The sequence below is a fragment of the Mirounga leonina genome, unplaced genomic scaffold (assembly GCF_011800145.1).
Source record: "Mirounga leonina isolate KUSES-001 unplaced genomic scaffold, KU_Mleo_1.0 Mir_151, whole genome shotgun sequence".
In the NCBI taxonomy this organism is placed as follows: domain Eukaryota; kingdom Metazoa; phylum Chordata; class Mammalia; order Carnivora; family Phocidae; genus Mirounga; species Mirounga leonina.
In genome coordinates this window covers 855,100-873,223 of record NW_023270377.1, presented here as the reverse complement: position 1 = coordinate 873,223, position 18,124 = coordinate 855,100, and the positions used below count along the sequence as shown (strand labels likewise).

General features: G+C 61.1%; 1 protein-coding gene across 17 annotated transcripts in view; it reads right to left on the bottom strand.

The window, feature by feature from the left end:
• The window catches only part of KIF1A (kinesin family member 1A), a 70,256-nt gene extending 55,812 nt beyond the window's left edge, over nt 1–14,444 (bottom strand). For all 17 annotated transcript variants that reach the window (XM_035006713.1, XM_035006719.1, XM_035006722.1 and 14 more), the window contains exons 1-8: nt 14,331–14,444; nt 6,179–6,255; nt 5,322–5,501; nt 4,549–4,614; nt 3,676–3,854; nt 2,599–2,710; nt 1,091–1,168; nt 319–384 (exon numbers count right to left, since the gene is read on the bottom strand). In XM_035006713.1, coding sequence (XP_034862604.1) covers nt 319–384; nt 1,091–1,168; nt 2,599–2,710; nt 3,676–3,854; nt 4,549–4,614; nt 5,322–5,501; nt 6,179–6,255; nt 14,331–14,436 — 864 coding nt within the window. In that variant the 5' untranslated portion in view covers nt 14,437–14,444. The remainder of the gene's footprint in view (nt 1–318; nt 385–1,090; nt 1,169–2,598; nt 2,711–3,675; nt 3,855–4,548; nt 4,615–5,321; nt 5,502–6,178; nt 6,256–14,330) is intronic.
• Nucleotides 14,445–18,124: the final 3,680 nt, after the last annotated feature.

Genomic DNA, 18,124 nt, shown 5'->3' with positions numbered 1-18,124 from the left:
CCAAGCGATTTAAGAAAAGGTCAGGGCCTCCTAAAATGCGTCCTTCTCTGGGCAAAGGCCTGGGTGTCCTGGTGAATGGCCAGTACCGGTGGGGAAACTGAGGTTCCAGGGAGTGGCAGGGATCGCTACCCCATCTGTAGCCTGGGTACACACACCCTTCACGTCTCTGGGCTTCCCCTTGAACCCCAGGCACCTTGATAGAGATAGCGCCTGGCACGGCTACGACAGGCCCCCAGTGTCCTCCCAGAAGGAAGGGCAGGGAGCCACCTCCGCAATCCATCCCGTCCGTCTCGTTCTAGACACCCAAAGCTAGCTCACCATTTCGGCCAGAGCAGAGATGACCTTCCCCAGCGTGGTCAAGGACTTGTTGATGTTGGCTCCCTCCTGTGTGCAGAGAAGACAGTCAGGACATCAGAAGCCTCAGGAGCCTCTTGCTCCAGAGTGATCCCCTGGGACCTCGGCCCATGTGACACGGGGCGAAGGCCGCCGAGCCCTGACCGTTAACCCCAGGGTTCCTTGGAGCATGGGAGGCTCTGGCAAGAAGCCAGGTGGAGGCCGACCCCGGCCAGGGGGGTACAGTCTGCCCAGCTTCTCCTAGGCTCCCTGGGAGCCCTCGTAACATCCCACTCGTGCCCCAGGGCCCACTGGCACAATTTCCAGAGCCCCTTCCCACCCACTAGGTAATGTGGGGCCAAAATGGGGCTGGAACGTGAAAACTCTCTCTCCTGACACCGAAGACTGCTTTGACCAGAACTGTCTGCCTCGCAGCCCGTGTTCTGACACGAAAGCCACACACCAGGGCCAAGTTACTGCGAGGGCCTGTGAAAGGCCCAGCTTTCCTGCCAGGGTCTCTGTCCTTGTTAACCCCTAGCAGTGTGCCAGGCGCTGCCCTCTGGCTACCGGCCTCCTCCCACCTCCTCCCGTGCCCCCTGCTCTCCCTGCCCGAGCTCACCCTGGGTGGGGGTGGCCCCACCTGCAGCCCCAAGAGGAGCCCTCCTGCCCAGCCCACCCTGGAGCGAGCCCAGCTCAGAGATGCGATCCGCCAGATGAGCGAGGCCCAGGATCACAGACATGGCAGCCTGGCTCCTACCTTGAGACGTGTGCCCTTGGCTCCTGTGGAGTCGGCCCGCTCACTCCCGGCCAGGTCCACCAGGCTGATTTTGCTCACCTGAAATGGCAAGTGTGTCATATGCAGGAGACGCCGCAGGGCCCCTATGGGGGTGCCCACCTCCTCCCAGCACGGCCTAAAGCACACACTTGAGGAGCCACGGCCAAGCCCTTCCCCAGGCCTGACGGTTTCTAACCCTGCACAGTGTCCCTCCCTTCACAGCTCGTCCGAGACTCTGCCTAAGGTCAAAGCCCACCTCCCCAAGAGGCTGCGTGCCCCTCACCCCTAAAACGCCCGATGCTGCCGCTGTGCTGGTCTCATCACGTGGGGCGCTCTTCATGTGTTGGCACAGAATTCCCCCCAGAGCTCCCCAGGTGTGTCCTGTCCCATTTCCACAGATGGGCTCATCAGCTGTGGTGGGATCTGAACCCAGTTCCAGCACCCCAGCCGCCGCTCAGCTGCCTCACACGCGTTCCAGAAAGACCCAAGCCCTCCCGATCCGTGGCCACTGCAGATAGGACTTGCCCAGACATTAACAGTCAGGAGACCCTCTTGGTGCCCAGAGCCCACAGCAGGGAGGACGGTCACAGCGGGTGGCCCACAGCTAGGTCCACCCTGTTCCAGCTCGCGCTCTCTGCCCACCCAGACCCACTGGGCCATCGTGACTCTTGGGGAGAATGGCACCAGGCTGAGGTGACCCTGGCATGACTGGGGACTAAGTGGGGCCAACTTCTCCCAGACACCCTGCAGACCCTGGGGTGCTGCCTGAGAGAGTGCTGCCTGTCGGGAGGTGGCTGAGGTGCCCCAGGAGGAGGCCTGGACCATGGGTCAGGGAAGATGACACGGAGAAAACCTGACACCAAGGGACAGAGCCACCGATGGACAGGAAGAGGCTCTGAGCCTGCCCTGCCGCCCTCCTGGGAGCACAGAGACTACGTGTCTGGATAGAGGCCCCAGGAGACGGTGCCCTCCTGGGCCACCGGCGATGCCAAGGCGTGTGGGAAAGGCATCCAGGGCTGGGGCTGTGGGCGGGCTGGTTCCCCGGGCAGCACAGCCTCGGCTTTGTGTTTGTGGATGCCGGGGCCCCGGCTCCTGCCAGTCGGCCAGGGCCCACAGTCACCTTTGTGACAGGCACTCACTCAACCCGCGGCCCCCAGCCTCCGAGGGCCACCAGCATCCACAGTGGCGCAGCTCTGGGGACAGCCCTCCTCAGCCCCCAGTCTCCACCACAACTCCTGGCAGGAGGCAGACGGAGGCAGACGCCAGGTCCGCGGACCCTCCCCTCCCAGCCCCCTCCACGCCCCAGCCGTGCCAAACGCTGAGAAGAGGTGGCCTTGCGGGCCGGGCCAACTTCTTGGAGGCCCACGCCAGGCTGGGGGTGGGCACACGCCTTGCAGGCCGATGGTCACCCTGGCCTCCTCGTCCTGCCCGATGGGACTGCCCCCTGCCCCCCTCCCAGACGGCCCCCCTCTGCCAAGGCCACAACTCACTTTCTCTGTGGTGATGTTGGTCTCCGCATCATGGCGCTTCTGGGTGAAGATGATGTTGAAGACGGCATGGGAGCGGCTGCTGGTTTCATTCATGTTTGTGGCCGCCACGGTCCTGGGGGGACAGAAGCCGCATGGGGTTACCCGTCATCCTGTGGTCGGGCGTGAGAGTGGCTGATGGTGCTAGCCAGCCGGGCCAGGTCATGGGGCATGTCACGTGGTGACCGTGCCCCCTGTCACAGCACGAGCAGGGCTCAGCCCCGCCTGGCCACCAGCTGCAGCCTGGGACTCAGGTGTCACAGGGGCTCCGCGCAGCCCAGACAGCCCCCGCCCAACTGCCTGGCCGGGGGTCCTCCTGGACCATGATGTGGAAAAGCCCCACCCAGGAGGGAGAGGGGGCGCCCACCCTCTGTCCCCGTCTGGGGAGGGGGCAAAGCCCAAGGCAGCCTGCGGAGAGGCCTGGGGCTGGTCCCAGCGCTGCTGACATGCAGAGACCTCACTGTCAGACAGCCCCCAGCAGGGAGAGGCCTCATCACAACAGCACCCTCACGGCACCGCAACAGCGAGGAGGACCCTCACCCTCCCGGAGCCCCCGGGTGGCAGAGAGGGGGACTGTTGCCGTGACCACCCGGGCAGCGCAGCCAGGGAGACGGACTGCCTGTGCTCGGCTATGCCTTGCGGTCGGCCCTTCCCCGAGAGCCCCTACCTTGTGCCCTGTCCAGAGGGCCGTTTGTCCTTGGAGAAGGCAAGGCTGGTCCTCCTGACCACGGAGCCCGACAGGGCAGCTGCCCATGGGGAGGGCCCCCCGGGGAGCCACCACAGACGACAACCAGTCCCCCCCAGGGCACAAACCAGCCCCCCAAGAGGAGCAGCCCCTGTGTAGGAGATGGGGTGGGGGATCTGGAGGTCCCTCTCAGGCCGGCATGTGCCCTCTGTGGCCTCATCCATGGGGCCCACCCCTCCACGGCGGGGCTTGGACAGACGCCGTGGGCAGGCCAACAGGCGCCCCAGGGACCGGGCCTTCCTCAGAGGTTTGCAGCAGTGGGCACGGGGAGGATGGGCGAGCCACCCGGCACGCACCTGGCCTTGTTCCCTGAGTCCATGAGGTCCTGAATGTCATTGTAGGAAGTGACAGCCAGCTTGGAGAGGTCCTCCACGTACGGCCCCATCAGCGGGTGCTCTCTCACACGCAGGTTGCCCTTGTTCTTGGGATTCAGGAGGTCACGGACACGCTCACAGTAAATCTCCATGTAGCTGACCTGCAGGGCAGAGACATTCCATCAGGTACCCCCCCAGGTGTGGTGCCAGGGGGCAACGGGGGTCACCATCAAGGACCCCCAGGATAGGAGGAGTGGGGGCCTTCATCAGAAACCCCCAAGGTGGAGGGGGGTTGCAAGGGCTATCAGGAGCTCCCAGGTGAGGAGTACAGGGGGCATGGGGGCCACCAGCAGGGACCCCCCAAGGTGGGGGTGTAGGGCCGTCATCAGGACTCTTGGGATAGAGGTATGGGGGCGGCCTGCTGGGTAGGGGGAGGCGTGCCGAGGACTCCCATCCCCTGTATGAGTGCATGAGCTGGGGTGTCAGCCCAGCCCCTCCTGCTGGCCTCCCCCCACCCACAGCCGTCCTGTGGGCCTGTCCAGCAGGGACACCCTGGGGCCACCGTGGCCACAGCAGAACCGGGTTATGCAGCTCGGAGACACCTGTCCTTGCACCTGGCACAGAGCACTAAGTAAACACTCGCGGAGCAGAGGATCATCCCTCGCTCCTCCGTGCCCAGCACTTCTCCCTGTCTGGAGCGGGTACGCTGACATTGCGTGCACGAGCGAGTGACAAGCTCAGGGTACCAACCAGTGCTGGGGACTTGCTTTAAATCGGAAAAGCACTGCTGTCCATGCCTGGAAGCCCCCCCCCGCCCGCCCCATGCTGGAGTCACGGACACTCGGGGAGCCCTACCTCCACGGAGTAGGACATGTTATCATTGGTTGTGTCGTTGATACGGGAGAACAGGTCCTCACAGAGCTGCAGGGCCAAGGACATAGCGTCAGACGATGGGGACAACGGGGCTGTTCTTGAAGGCCTGTCCCCCGGGTGCTGTGGGCAGCCTGAGCCCAGGCTGGACACAGCTCTCCGGGCCCCCTTGCTCCCTAATAGTCCATCTCCAAAGCATTGAGAAAGCCTGGACCCAAAAAGCAGCTGTCTTCTGCTTAAGTCATGGAGTGCTCATGGATGATATCTGATCCTTTCCTACACTCTGAGCGCCATCTCTGTCTGCACGGAGTGGGTGGGAGTCTCTCATGCTACAGACTACCTGGCGTTCTCCCCTGCCCTGGCCAGCTCAAGCCCTGACCAGCTCAGATCCAGGGGGGCTGGGCAGGGTATCAGCCAGCGTCCCAGCAGTATCTGAGGCATCTGTGTCTCAGCCTTCAGTTAACTGAAGGCTGCCCCTTGTCCGGGCATCTCTCCCTGCCCAGACCACCAGCCCTCACAGCCCCCCAGAGCAAGGTCAGCCATGCCAGTGGCTCTGCCCCTCCAGCACCCCATGACAGGGCCTGGGCTCCAGCCTCTTCCTGCCCCCCCACCCTCCCAGTTTACCTTCCTTCCTGGCTCCCTTCCCCCTGGGGCTCCTCTCCTGGGGCGCCCTGCTGGGCTCTTCCGTCCCGGCTGGTGCAGCCCTGTCTGGTTGGCCCTTACGAGGCCCCGCACCACCCTGCCCCCAGCCCGCATGCCTGGGGGATGATGCCCTGCTGGTCCTTCTCCTGCTTGCCCATCATGGTGTAGGACTTGCCAGCCCCCGTCTGCCCGTAGGCGAAGATGCACACGTTGTAGCCCTCAAAGGCATGCTGCAGCATCTCCTCGCCGATGTCCCGGTACACCTGCTTCTGGGAGGCGTAGTTGATGTCCTCAGGCTGGAAGACAGGAGGCGGTGCAGCTGTAGGAGGCTGGGTGGGGGGCTTGGCCCGCCGTGTTCAGCAGCTGGGGGCCTCACAGGCGCCACGGGCAGTGCAGTGCGGAAGGACACCTGCCCCCCACCCCCTCTCCCACTCCCTGCAGAGGGGACCCAACCCTGCTCAGCAGGGTGCAGCTTCCCGAGGGAGGGACTGGAAGGAGCTGGCCAGGCGGGGCGGGGCGGCCAGGGCAGAAGGGCATTTCAGCAGAGGGAACCGCCTGTACCAGGGCTCAGAGGCAGGAGCATGAGACACAGTGCTCAAAATCGAGGCGGCCTTGGGAGTGAGGACAGGTGGGGCTGGAAGGGCAGGGCCTGGAGGCCCAGGGAGCCCAGCGACCAGACTACCGTGTCGTGTCCAGATGCTCTCCTAACAGAGGATTGCTTTAGGGAGGCCCCAGGGGGTTACCCTAACAATGCATGTCACTGCTCAGCGTGACCTTTCACACACAAGGGCCTTGGGAAAGTAGTCCTCCCCCCCCACCCCCGAGCAGGCACCGCTGGCCCCCTCCCTGGGCCTCACACCTGTCCCTCCCTCCCCTGCCCAAGCAGCGGCCCTGTTTAGAGAGACACATGCAGGGATGGTGGAGCATCTGCACTGCTGCGGCCCAGCCCCCTGAACCCCAGCCCAGGGCTTACCGAGGTGTGCGACCAGTAGGAGTAGTCGAAGCTGAAGCTTTTGGGTGTCTCCTTGGGCTGTTTAGGGTTAACGATGGCTGCAGAGAGGATGGGCATGGCAGTTAACACTCTGCTGGGGGGAGAGGCGATCAGCATGTGTACCTGCCCCCCAGACAGGCGCCACAAGGCGGCGAGGTGCGGTCCTCAGAGGCCTCTGGCCCCAGACAAGCCAGCCCCCCGATGGGATGGGGCCAGGGCTCCAATTCCAGGCAGACAAGCCTGTGTGCCCCTTTCCTCTGTCTGGTGGACCCTGCTGCCCACAGATGCGCTGAGGGCACCCACAATGGCTCCTTCCTGCAGATGCTGGGTCAGCCGGAAACCCCGCAGCCCACCCCCACCCCTCGGTCCAGCCCTGCTCCCCACCCCACCCCTCTGGGCTTTTCCACATCTGCTCTGCAGACACGCGTCCTAGACGCACCCGGAAGGCTGGGGCATCTGGGCTCGGTCGAGCTCTGCTTCCTGCGGGCCCGCCATCCCCGTGTGCTTCCTGTGTGCGCAGCATGGGCTGTCCCCGCTGCGGGACTCCGTCACGGGGCACACAGCTCGTTCCTCCTGCCCGTGTGCCTCTGCTGCCTCCCAGCCTGCTCTCGCGGGCTCCCTGGCACTGTCCTCTGCACAGCCCCCCGCCCCCGCCCCCCGCAAGCGGCATGCGGTGCTGTCCAGAGGCTCCACGTCCAGAATGTCAGTTCTTCAAACCAGGAACGCAGTCACAAATGTGTGCGGTGCCATCATTCACCGGCCAGGGCCGGCCAAGCACCCCAGCAGGCCTCCAGCCCGAGGCTGCTTTGCCCCAGGCCTGCAAGTACCCCTGCCCCTAGCATTCCCCACGCCCTAGAGCCACAGGCCACAGGTGCTTGGTGGCCAGGCAGGAGCCACCGAGGCCCCCACTCCCATCGGGCCACCATCTGAACCTACAAAGTCCCAGTTGATGGAGGACCCTGAGGCCCAGTGTCTTTGCGGGCAGGTCCCCCGGCCATTTGCTCCTGCTGAGCACCCTGCTCCAACATGGGCATCACCTGCAGCCTGTCCCCAGGGCTGACTTGGTTTGGGGAACTGGACCCCAGATTTAGGTGTTCTCGGAGATCACCCAGCACGTTTGAGAAGCCAGCAGGCAGGAGCAGGGGACTGACCGTCACAGCGCTGTCCCTGGGGCCTAGAGCAGCTCACGTCCATGCTGCCTCTGGGAGCAAGGCTGAGGAGAGCCAGCTGCCCCGCTTTCAACTCCTGCTGAGACTGGGGATGCAGCCACTGGAACCCCAAGTGCAGATAATGCCAGCGCCGTGGAAACAACAATCACAGCACCTCCTGAGCCAAGCCTGGGCTGGGCCCCCAATGCCCGTGTGGCAAGGGGCCAGGTCCCCTCCCCACGCCCTGCACAGGCCTCACCCCCGCCCCATCTAGCCTGCTCCCGTGTCCAGCACGACCCCTGCCCTGTTCTGGGTGCTGACCTCGCTCTGACTGTGTCCTGGTGCTGGGGTTTTTGCCATGTACCTCTCATGGACTACGGGCTCCCTGAGGTGGGGGCCCTCCCAGGAACAGAGCACAGCAGCGCGAGGGGGCCGGGGACAGCTAACAGTGAGGGACAAAGGGCAGGAGTGGGCCACAGGAGAGTCTGCCATGAGGCAGCGGGGCTCTGGTGCTCAGGACCTGCCTGTCACCTATCCCCATTCCCCCCTGGGGGCCCCATGGGGTCTTGAGACGTACCCTGTCATTACAGATGGACCTGAGCTCCAGGCACAGTCAGACAGGAACCCAGGGTCCACCTGGGCCTGGCTCCTCACTGGCACCTCCAAACCCTCCCCAGCACTGACCAGCACACCGCCGCCCGCAGTCAGCCTGCCGCACACTGGGACAGAGCCGCTTTGCCAGAGAGAGGGCTTCCTTTGCCAGACTCTTGAGTTTCTCCTTGTGTGGGATTGAGGAAGGAGGAGGGGTCCTCCCGGGGCATGCTCCCGCCAGGCCGGGGGGAGCTGGGGCCCGTCCAAAGGGCGTACAATACAGAGTGCACAAGGCATGGGCACCTGCCAGGGACAAAGACGTGGCTGGTGAGGGCCCCAGCTTGAACAGGGAAGGGAGGCAGGGAGGAAGGACTGACGGAAGCCATTTTCTGTCCACAAGCCAGTGCGAGCTGTGCGGGCTCCTTCCAGCACCGCCAGGGTCTAAATGCTGAGGAATTATGTGAGCCTCTTGTTAAACTGGCCACAGGGAGAGTATTTATATCAGGGAAGTCAGGCACACGTGTGTGTGCGCACATGCATGTGTGCATGTATATGAGGCTGTGAGTGGGTGTGCACACGCATGTGTGTGAGCATGTATGTGTGCACGTGTGTGCATGTGTGCACACGTGCGTGTGTGCATGTGTATGAGGGTGTGTGTGCACACACATGTGTGTGAGCATGTATGTGTGTACGTGTGTGCATGTGTGCGCACGTGCGTGTGTGCATGTGTATGAGGGTGTGAGTGTGTGTGCACACGCATGTGTGCATGTGTGTATGTGTGTGTGCGTGTGTGCATGTGTGCACACGTGTGTGTGTGCATGTACATGAGGGCGTGAGTGTGTGTGAGCATGAATATGTGCATGTGTGTGCGTGTGTGCATGTGTATGAGGGTGTGTGTGCACATGCATGTGTGTGCGTGTGTGAGCATGAATGTGTGCATGTGTGTACATGTGTGCACATGTGTGCACGTGCGTGTGTGCATGTGTAAGCATGCATGTGTGCATGTGTGCGCGCGAGTGTGAGCATGTGCGTGTGTGCACACGAGTGTGAGCATGCATATGCACGTGTGTGAGCACACGCACAGGTGAGCTGATTTACCAGCAGGCCACTGCTCCGCACTTGCAGGATTTGGAGACAGCCCACCGCAGCAGACCAGAACCTCGGCGGGGTCTCAGGGAACAGTTAGTTCCACACCCGGGCACTGGCATTCCTCACCCACAAGAGCGCTCACCCCCTCACCTTCTCCCAACTGACCAGGAAGGCTCCTTGGCTGTCGGATGTGGCCCCCAGCCCCCTGCCAGCCCTTGCGCCCCATCACTGCGCCCCTTCTTGATGCTGCAAGGCACAGCCCTTGGCCCTGCCAGTCCAGGTCCATCTGGCGCTGATGTGTGCGTTGCCCACCTCCCCACTGGAGCGTCGCCCCGAGGGCAGTAAGAGCCTCTGTCCTGCTCTCCTGGGGCGCCAGACTGCAGCCTCATAAGGCTCGTGCTCAGCAAATGTTTGCTGACCACTTGAAGGGGCCCCGTGTCCGCCCTGCTCTTCCCAGGCAGCCACAAATGATGACATGCCTCCCAGAGCCCAGGTCTCCCTGTCTGGGCCTTGGAAACCATCCTCATCCCTGTGGGACTATGGGGACAGCACACGAGGCCACCACCAGAACACCCATCGCAACTCTAACGGGTGGCGGGCCTCCAGGGGAGAAGGCAGCTCCCGGCCCTGTGGCTGTCCCGGACGGGGCTGGCAGGACAGACAGGCACCCGCCCCCTAGGATGAGGCTGCTGCCCCGGCCCAGCGGCCTCCAGGGCTCCTCTGCGGACACCGTGAACAGGCCTGAGGGTGCCACCAACTCCACAGCCACAGCCGAGCTCCCTTCTGTGGACTTCCATTCCCAGACTCACTCTATTTGGAACCTAGAACATTCTAGAACAGTGACAGCAGATGGAGGCTTAGATGAGTTAGGCATTTGCAACACCTGGGTCTGTGCACAGGGCTGCTGGTTGACAAGGGCCTTTGGGAGAAAGACCACTATGAGCAGAGAAGAAGGGTCTGGAATGTTCCAGGGGGCCATCCAGAATGGTGGTCACTGCCTGAAATCACACTAGGACCAGCTTGCCAGGATCCAGGAGGAGGGCTGGAGGCAGGAAGGCTGGGCGTGAGCCTGTGGGGCCTGGAGTAGGCTGGGGGCAGGCCCTGGATGCACTGGCCCTGTGGCCTTGGTCTAGTCCCCTCCGCTCCAGAGGCACTGTCCTGGGTGAGTAGCATCCTCCCCAAATTCACATCCACTTGGAACCTCAGCATGTGACCTTCTTTGGAAACACGGTCTTGGCAGATGAGATTAGTAAAGATGAGATCATGCCAATTAGGGCGGGCTGTAAATCCAGTGACCGGGGTCCTTATAAGAAGTGGGGTCCACCAGAGACAGACAGACAGACACGCGCAAGGAAAAGCCCACGTGAGGACGGAGGCCAGCCCAGGCCTGTGGCAGCCACCACAGGCAGGAGACAGGCCAGGAGTGGATTCTCTCAGAGCCTCAGAAGGAACCAACCCCACTGACACCTTGATCTCACACTGCTGGTCTCTGGGAAAATCACTTCTGTCACAGCTCATCTGTCCCCAGGAAACAGACTTCCCATCGGTGCAGAGGGCCTGGGGGTGAGGGCTGGCCTGCAGTGGGCACAAGAGGCTGGAGAGGTAGGCCCTGCGTGGCCGGAAGGACTCAGAAGACAGGAAACCCTTCCAGAGGTCCCCAAGTCTGTGCTCTTGTGAAGTGGGGATGTGGGGATACACACAGGACGTCTGCAGTCCTGAGTAACTTAGGCTATAGCCTGCCACGCACGGACGAAGCTTACCCTGTGCACAGCTTGGCTGGCTCTCAAACTTGCCAAATCTGAAATGTTCAAGTGAAGGGAATCATTCATACAGGTGATGAACACGGGAAGACAAATTACGTTTAGCTGTGAATGTTTCTAATTTGTGTGTCAGGATGGAGCTTCGAGCAGCATGTTCCGGGACCCGGCATCTCCCGTGAGCACCCAGTTTTGAGATCCAAGAAGCAAGTCACATCCCGGCAGGGTGGAGCGGGGAGGGCCGGACGGCCTCCTGCCCTGACTCTCATGGCCTGGCGCCAGGTGCCGACGAGCAAGTATGCGGCCAGACGCCACGCGGTCGAATCACCGGGCCTCCACTGCTGCTTCGCTGGGCAAGTGCTCCCTGCTGAACTCGCGGCCTGGCCCCTGAGGCCTTGCGCAGCCTTCGCGTGGAGCACCGTCCCCGCCCCTTCTCACGGGCCCCACGTACACTGACAAGGTGGCTGTGAGCTGTCACCCAAACAGCTCCATGCTTGTGCACCTCGGGCTGGCTCAGGGGACCCCCCGCCCCACTCTGCCCCAGGGTCGCTCGGAGGAAAGCCCATCCTGCCCGCTGACCCCACTCCACAGACAAGCTTTCCCGCGCTAAGGGCTAGAGGTCATCCTCCTCTCCTCTGGGCGCCCTCAGCCTTCACCCACACTTCTGACATGGCTTCTAGCACTTTCTACCAGTACCATCACTGCTTTGTTTTCTCCAAGATGAATACAGCTCCCTGAGTGACTGTCTCAATTACCCATTCTTCTGACACTCCTTCCCTCTCTCCATCTCTCTGTGTCTCTGCGTCTCTGTCTCTCAGGCCAGAGGCGGGTCAGGGTTTTCACCCCCACAGCTCATCATCTCCTCCAGCTGTCTGCTTCCGTGACGCCCATCCCACCCCGTCCGAGACCACTCCCAAGCTCCAGGGGAGACAGGTCTGACTCTGATTTGTTGTTCTGTATTCTGCAGGCTCCCAGACGGTGTGGTCACCTGTGAGCCCCTCCTGCCAAGACCCTCAGCGACTGTCCAAGGTGATGGGCCAGGCCTCAGGAGGGAATAGGGGTCCCCACACTCATTGTTGATGTCCGGGGTCACCCAACAGTGACATGGCAGACCCTGTCAGCTCGTTGGGCACATGTCCTCTGCCCACCCAGGGTCACAGCTCCCAGCAAAGGTCACAGTTCCCACCCTGGGGTCACTTCTCACCAAAAGTCACAGTTCCCACCAGGGGTCGCAGTTGCCACCAGAAGTCAGGGTTCCCACCAGAGGTCAGGGTTCCCACCAGGGGTCACACTTCCCACCAGAGATCACAAATCCCACCAGAGATCACAGTTCCCACCAGGTGTCACAGTTCCCACCCTGGGGTCACAGTTCTCATCAGAGATTACAGTTCCCACCAGGAGTCATGGTTCCCATCAGAGGTCATGGTTCTCACCAGGGGTCACATTTCCAACCCTCGGTCACAATGCCCACCTGGGGTGACAGTTCCCACCAGAGGCCATGGTTTGCATCCAGGAGTCACAGTTCTCACCCAAGATGTCATGGTTCCCAGCCAGGGTCACAGTTTCTGGGCAGCACCTGGCTTCCCACCTCAAGGCATGAGTCACACCACCTGAGCACCTCTCTGGTCACAAGGAAACCAGGCGCCTGGACCAACCCTCGGCTCACACTGGGGGAGATGTCGGACAAGCAGCCAGCCTCGGGGAGGACACTGCAGAAATGCATTCTCCATGTTAGAGAGTCCCAGCGACCCGAGCGCCGCTGTCTGTGGCGGTTACCCATGCATCAGCGCCCTCCACAGCTTCCTCCCCACGTCCACGTTCTCTCCCCACGTAGTCTGGGATCACCTCCTCAATAAACCCTTGGCACCCGAATCTTCACGTCAGGGTCTGCTTCCAGGGACCCAGTGGAGGCAACACCATTCCTAAGAGCCATGACGAAACCTCAGATACGCATGGCCACACTGTGCCCACGGCCCCCAAACAAGCTCTGAGCAGGGCATCCACGACCTGCCCACCCAGGATGAAGGACCACAGAGCTCCACGGGCTTCTGAAAAGACCACCTCCCAGCCCCCACCCCTTCCCACAGAGCCTACAGGTGCTCAGAACATTCTAGAGACACCTGAATCCTCACCCCCTCAACAGGTCTAGGGAGGCAGCTGCTCTTGGCGCTGAGTGCCTCTCCCCTTGGCCAGCCCCTCCCTCTGAACCTGGATAGCAGGTGGGGTAGGTTACGTGGGAGGTGAGACCTGCCATCCATCCTACAGCATCGGGATGAAGTGTGAGCGAGCAGCCGGCGCTGAGCACATGGTACGGCTTGTACCCCCGAGCCTGCCGTGACAGCCGTGGTCACTGCCCGAGGGACCCCAGGAGCCAACCACCTGCTGAGCCCAGAATTCTTGTTCTAAGTCACAAGCGTGGGGGCAGGCTGTTAATCAGTTGGAGACATAACCCAGACCCTGGCTCGGTTTTGGTGGGACCCGAAACAAGCCCCGCTAACCTCCGTGCTGGAAGCAAAGGTGGACGGGGGTCAGGAGGGTCTCCCAGGGTGCTGCTCGGGTTGTGAGAATCTGGCCACTCGTCTGCATGCGGGGCCAATTTGATCCAAAATTTCAAGCCAAAAGAGCAAAGGCGAGGCTCAGAGTGGGTGCTCTCTCCCTCCAGCAGCCTGTGAGCTAACGAAGGCTGTCAGGGCCCATCTGCCTCCCTGAGCACCACAATGTCATTCCCTCTCTTCCTACCGCCTATTAGCCTGGGGACTGCAGGCCTCCCCCTCCTCAGGACGGTTGGAGATGACCTACAATCACAAACAAGGCAAAAGAACAGGCTGAATAAGATAACGTATAAATGTATAAATGCAGGGCAGCTGAAACAAGACGAGAAATCCGTAACCTCATGTACTGGGTCGGAAAGTGTGCCCCCCCAATCCATGCCCATCCTGAGCCTCAGAGGGTGACCTTCTTTAGAAATGGGGTCTTTGAAGGTGAAATTAGCTGTCACAGTGAGGTCATACTGGAGCAGGGCGGGTCCTAAATCCAGGGATCAGCGTTCTTTTCTCTTTTGGTGTTTCAAGTCTGTATTCACATGCTAGTTAGTCCACACACCGTGGAGGACTGGTTTCAGTGATTCTCACACACAGGCCCAGTGCTCACAAGTGCCCTCCTGAGGGCCCATCCCCCATCTAGCCCACCCCCGCCCACCTGCCGGCTGGTCAGTGTTCCCATGTGAAGCCGCGTGCTGAGGCCGGCTACGGGCCAAGATGGCCGGACCAGCAGAAGCCACAGGAGGCAGGGAGGAGCCTCCTCTCGAAGGTCAGAGGCAGCACGACCCTGTCAATACCCTGATTTCAGACATCGGCCTGATTTCAGAACTGTGGTTGGAGTCATCCCCATTTGTGGTCATTTGCCCCTGCCAGCCCAGGGAACCAACCCACCATGTGGACGAGGAGGGAGCTGGGGGGGCCAGGCCGGCCGCCGTGTCTGGCTGGGCAGGCCAGGACGTGCGGCCCCGAGCGACGAGCCACCCACGGACACCCCGTCACCAATACTCACTTGTGGTGCTTCCAGACATCTGAATGATGCACTTGGAGTCTCGGCTCATCTCCCGGGAATTAAAGGGGCGGACGCGTACCGCCACCTTCACGGAGGCCCCAGCCATCTCTCCGGGCTTTGTGGGTCACCCTTAGCAGTGTTGGGAGCCCGAGTGAGCTCGGAGACACCTTGAGAAAAAGGGAGACATGAATTAGAAACAATATCCAGAAAGGCAGAACAGCTACTTCTGGTTGGTGACCGAAACCTCTCCCTTCCAAAATCCCACTAAGGGACACCTGCATGCAGTGCTAATCCACAGGGACAAGGGACTGGAGAGGGCGGCTACAGACGAGAAACACCACAACTCTTGGACAAGACAGCCGACAGGACGAGTGCAGCCTGGCTTAGCAAGTCCGGGAAATCTGGAGCCCAACAAGAAACAAGGCAATCCACTCAGTGGGACCCAGAAAGACTCTCCGTGCCTCTGAAGGCTGGCTTCCGGCGGGGGGGGTGGGGGGGGGACCAAAAACGGGTGTTGGTGGAAAGCCAGCATTAAACCTGCTATGGGTTGAATTATGTCCCCTCAAAATCTCTGTGTTGAAGTCTTAAACCCAAGGACCTCAGAATGTGACCTTATTTGGAGACGGGGTCCTTGCAGATGTGACTGATGAAGATGAGGTCACACGGGAGTCAGGTGAGCCCCGAACTCAATATGGAGTCCTTACAAAAGAGAACAGTTAGACAGAGACACACAAGGAGAGCATCACACGAAGACAAAGGCAGAGATCGGGGCGATGCGTCTACAAGCCAAAGAACGGCTAAGGTGGACAGCAGACAAAGCCCAGAACATGGCCGCAGAAGGAACCAGCCCTATTCACACCTCATCTCGGACTTCTAGCTTCCAGACCGGGAGATAATATGTCTCTGTTCTCTAGGCCACCAGTCTGCAGAACTGCAGACTCGTGAAGACCCCCAGGCCCCCACCCTCCCCCTGCAGACATCCAGGGCCCGGACCTCCCCCACCACCAGGCAGGAGAGAGTGAGCCCTGCCCAGCCTGGGGGCCCACGGCCTGGAAGAGAGCGGGCATGGAGCACCTGATGAAGGGAGGGGGTTGAGGTACACCCGAGAAGCCTAGCCCTGGGACCCCTGTGCGTGGACCTCCCCAGCCAAGAACCTGGGGAGACCTGCCAGGACCACACCCTCCAGCAAGAAATAACAGACGCTAAAACCACCAGGAAAGGAACATGGCAGCACGAAACAGTGCGGGGAAGAGAAGGAAAGTATTTTCTAAATTCCTTGTAATTAATGTTCTCAGAAAGAAAAGTTGCTATGCCCACGAATGGGTGGAGAATGCTATTTTTAAAAGGATCATTTAATGAATAAGAGAGTTCTTCGAAATTAAAAATATGAAAACACAAACTTTAAAAGTAAACCTAAAGGCTGGAATTAAGTAATTTTCCAGGAAAGGGGAGAGATAAGACTTGAGGATCAGTGAAAAGGAGCCACTGAGAGAGAACTCGAGAAAACCTCCCAGGACTGCCAGTTGCGAGTCTCCAAACTCAAAGCACCCACCACCCACCCCGCCGGCCGGAGAAAGTCACACACCAAGCAAACTGTGACATGTCAGCACTTGAGGGCTAACGGGAAGATTCTGTAAGCTTCCAGAGAGAACGACAGACCACAGACGGTAGAGAATGGGAATGGCATGGGCATGTCTCACACGGACATCAGACAATGATAAAGAAACACATCCAAACTGCTGAGCAGTGGGGATGGTGTGGGGGGGCGGCGATCTCTGCGGGAGCGTCAGGGACGGCAGGGGTGGGGGGTCTCTGCTGGAGCGTGGGGGACGGCGGGGGTCTCTGCTGGAGCGTGGGGGATGGCGGGGGGTCTCTGCTGGAGTGTGGGGGATGGCGGGGGTCTCTGCTGGAGCATTGGGGACGGTGGGGGTGTCTGCTGGAGCGATGCTACGGAACAGCTGAACCTTTACATTAGATACAAACAGACACTGGACAGATCTCCGTGTGAGCAGACGGGCATGAGCAGGGGGCCAACACCAGAAGCAAATGCAGGGAGGGCTGAGCAGGAGTCGTCCCTCCAGGAGCCTCCTGGCCCATCGCCTTGGGCGCTACATGTACATGCACTACCTGGTGAAAATTTTAGGAACTAAAAGGACAAAAAGCAGGAGAGAAACTGCTGCTGGAGCCCAGCGCTGCCCGGGGCAGAGGTTCTGCAGCTGTGACCCCCCGGCCCGGCCACCGGGCACCGTGAAAAATGAGTGGGATGCCAAAGCCACCAGGCCTGCTCTGGGACAGCCTTGGTGAGCATGAAGCTGACCTTCACATCCCTTGGAAGGTCAGCTTCACACTCACACCAAGAACACAGCTCCCCAAGGACGTAGGCCCCGGGGGGCCCATGCCCACTCAACAGGGCTGTCCCTGGGCCCTGGAAGTTCACAGGCCAGAAGTGTGTGAACAGAGCAGCATGTGCAGCAAGATTCGGGTGAGACGGGAGGGTGGAAGGAGGTGGGTTGGCTTCCCTGTGGGAGCATCTGGGCTGAGGACGTGGGGTCGCAGGGGGAACAACAGGGTTGCGCTTGTTGGGGGGTGCACATGACACCTCATCCCTGCGCATTCCCCCACCTGCCCTACGTGCCCAGACCAATGCACCCGGAGGGGACCCTGGAACAGGGGCAGGTGGGGGCGGGCAGCCCTCTCTCCAAGCAGGCCTTGGATTGCAGCGAGGGACCAGAGGGCTTCACCCAGTACACCAGACTGCAGTCAACTCCCCGTGTGCCACGATCGGAGTGGGGTGTGTGGAAGGGAAGCAGCCTGGGGGACCCTGGGGAGGCCTGGGAGGAGGGAGGCACGGCACAGGGCCACCCCGGGCTCCCAGGCAAGGCTGAGCGTCCCTGTGGGCAGGAGTGCAGTAACAGGCACTGGGGGACAGTCTCACGGTGCTGGGGCACGCAGAGCCTCCGGCCCCACCAGGAACCACAAAGGTACAGAAAAATCTTGTTTTCGCTAAAGCTAGAGCTGCTGAAGACCTGATGACACACGGGTGAGTCTCCCAAGGCGGAGGCCGAGCCGCCCGCCCTGCAGGGGGCTGACAGGTCGGCACGACACCACCCCAGACATGGCCCCAGACACAGCCCTTCTCCTTCTGACTCTGGGCCGATGCTCTGTGGCTGCTCTGAGGCTGGCAGCTGGGGTCTGCGGAGGCACACAGGTCCCTGCAGGGCCAGAGTCTGGCCTTGCCTTCCCAGGGAAGCTTCTAGGGGGTCCCAGGAACAGAACCACCTTCAAGCGTCTGTTTCCACAGAAAAATGCTGCCAAATGTGTCTCTGAGGCACGGCCTCTTCAGAGCCCCCGGGGCCCTGCGGTCTCCTAGCCCCCGGCAGGGCGCCAGAGCAAGGCCCTGCCCCGACGCAGAGGCCCAGGATGAAGAGGGCCGGGCAGCCCCGCGCTGGGGGCCATGCAAGGGTGAGGTCAGCGGAAGTCACAGAGCTACCCTCTGACTCACACTCCTAAGCCCCAGCCCAGCCCACCTGGCCAGGGACCTGGTGGGGGCACTGTCCTCCATTCCCGTATGGGAATGAGCAGTAGTGTAGGCTCTCACCAGCAGCGGGGAGAGCCGTCATGGGATGGAGATTCTCTGTCTGTAAGCATGACCCTGACATAGCCTGGGCCTTTAAATCATCAACATGTCAAGGGTGTTATAAAACAGAACACGGTTCCAGAATGTCCTCCCGTACCCTACATCCTGGGGCTCTCCCTGGCAGCCAGAACCAGCAATAGTATGGTCTCCAAATTAG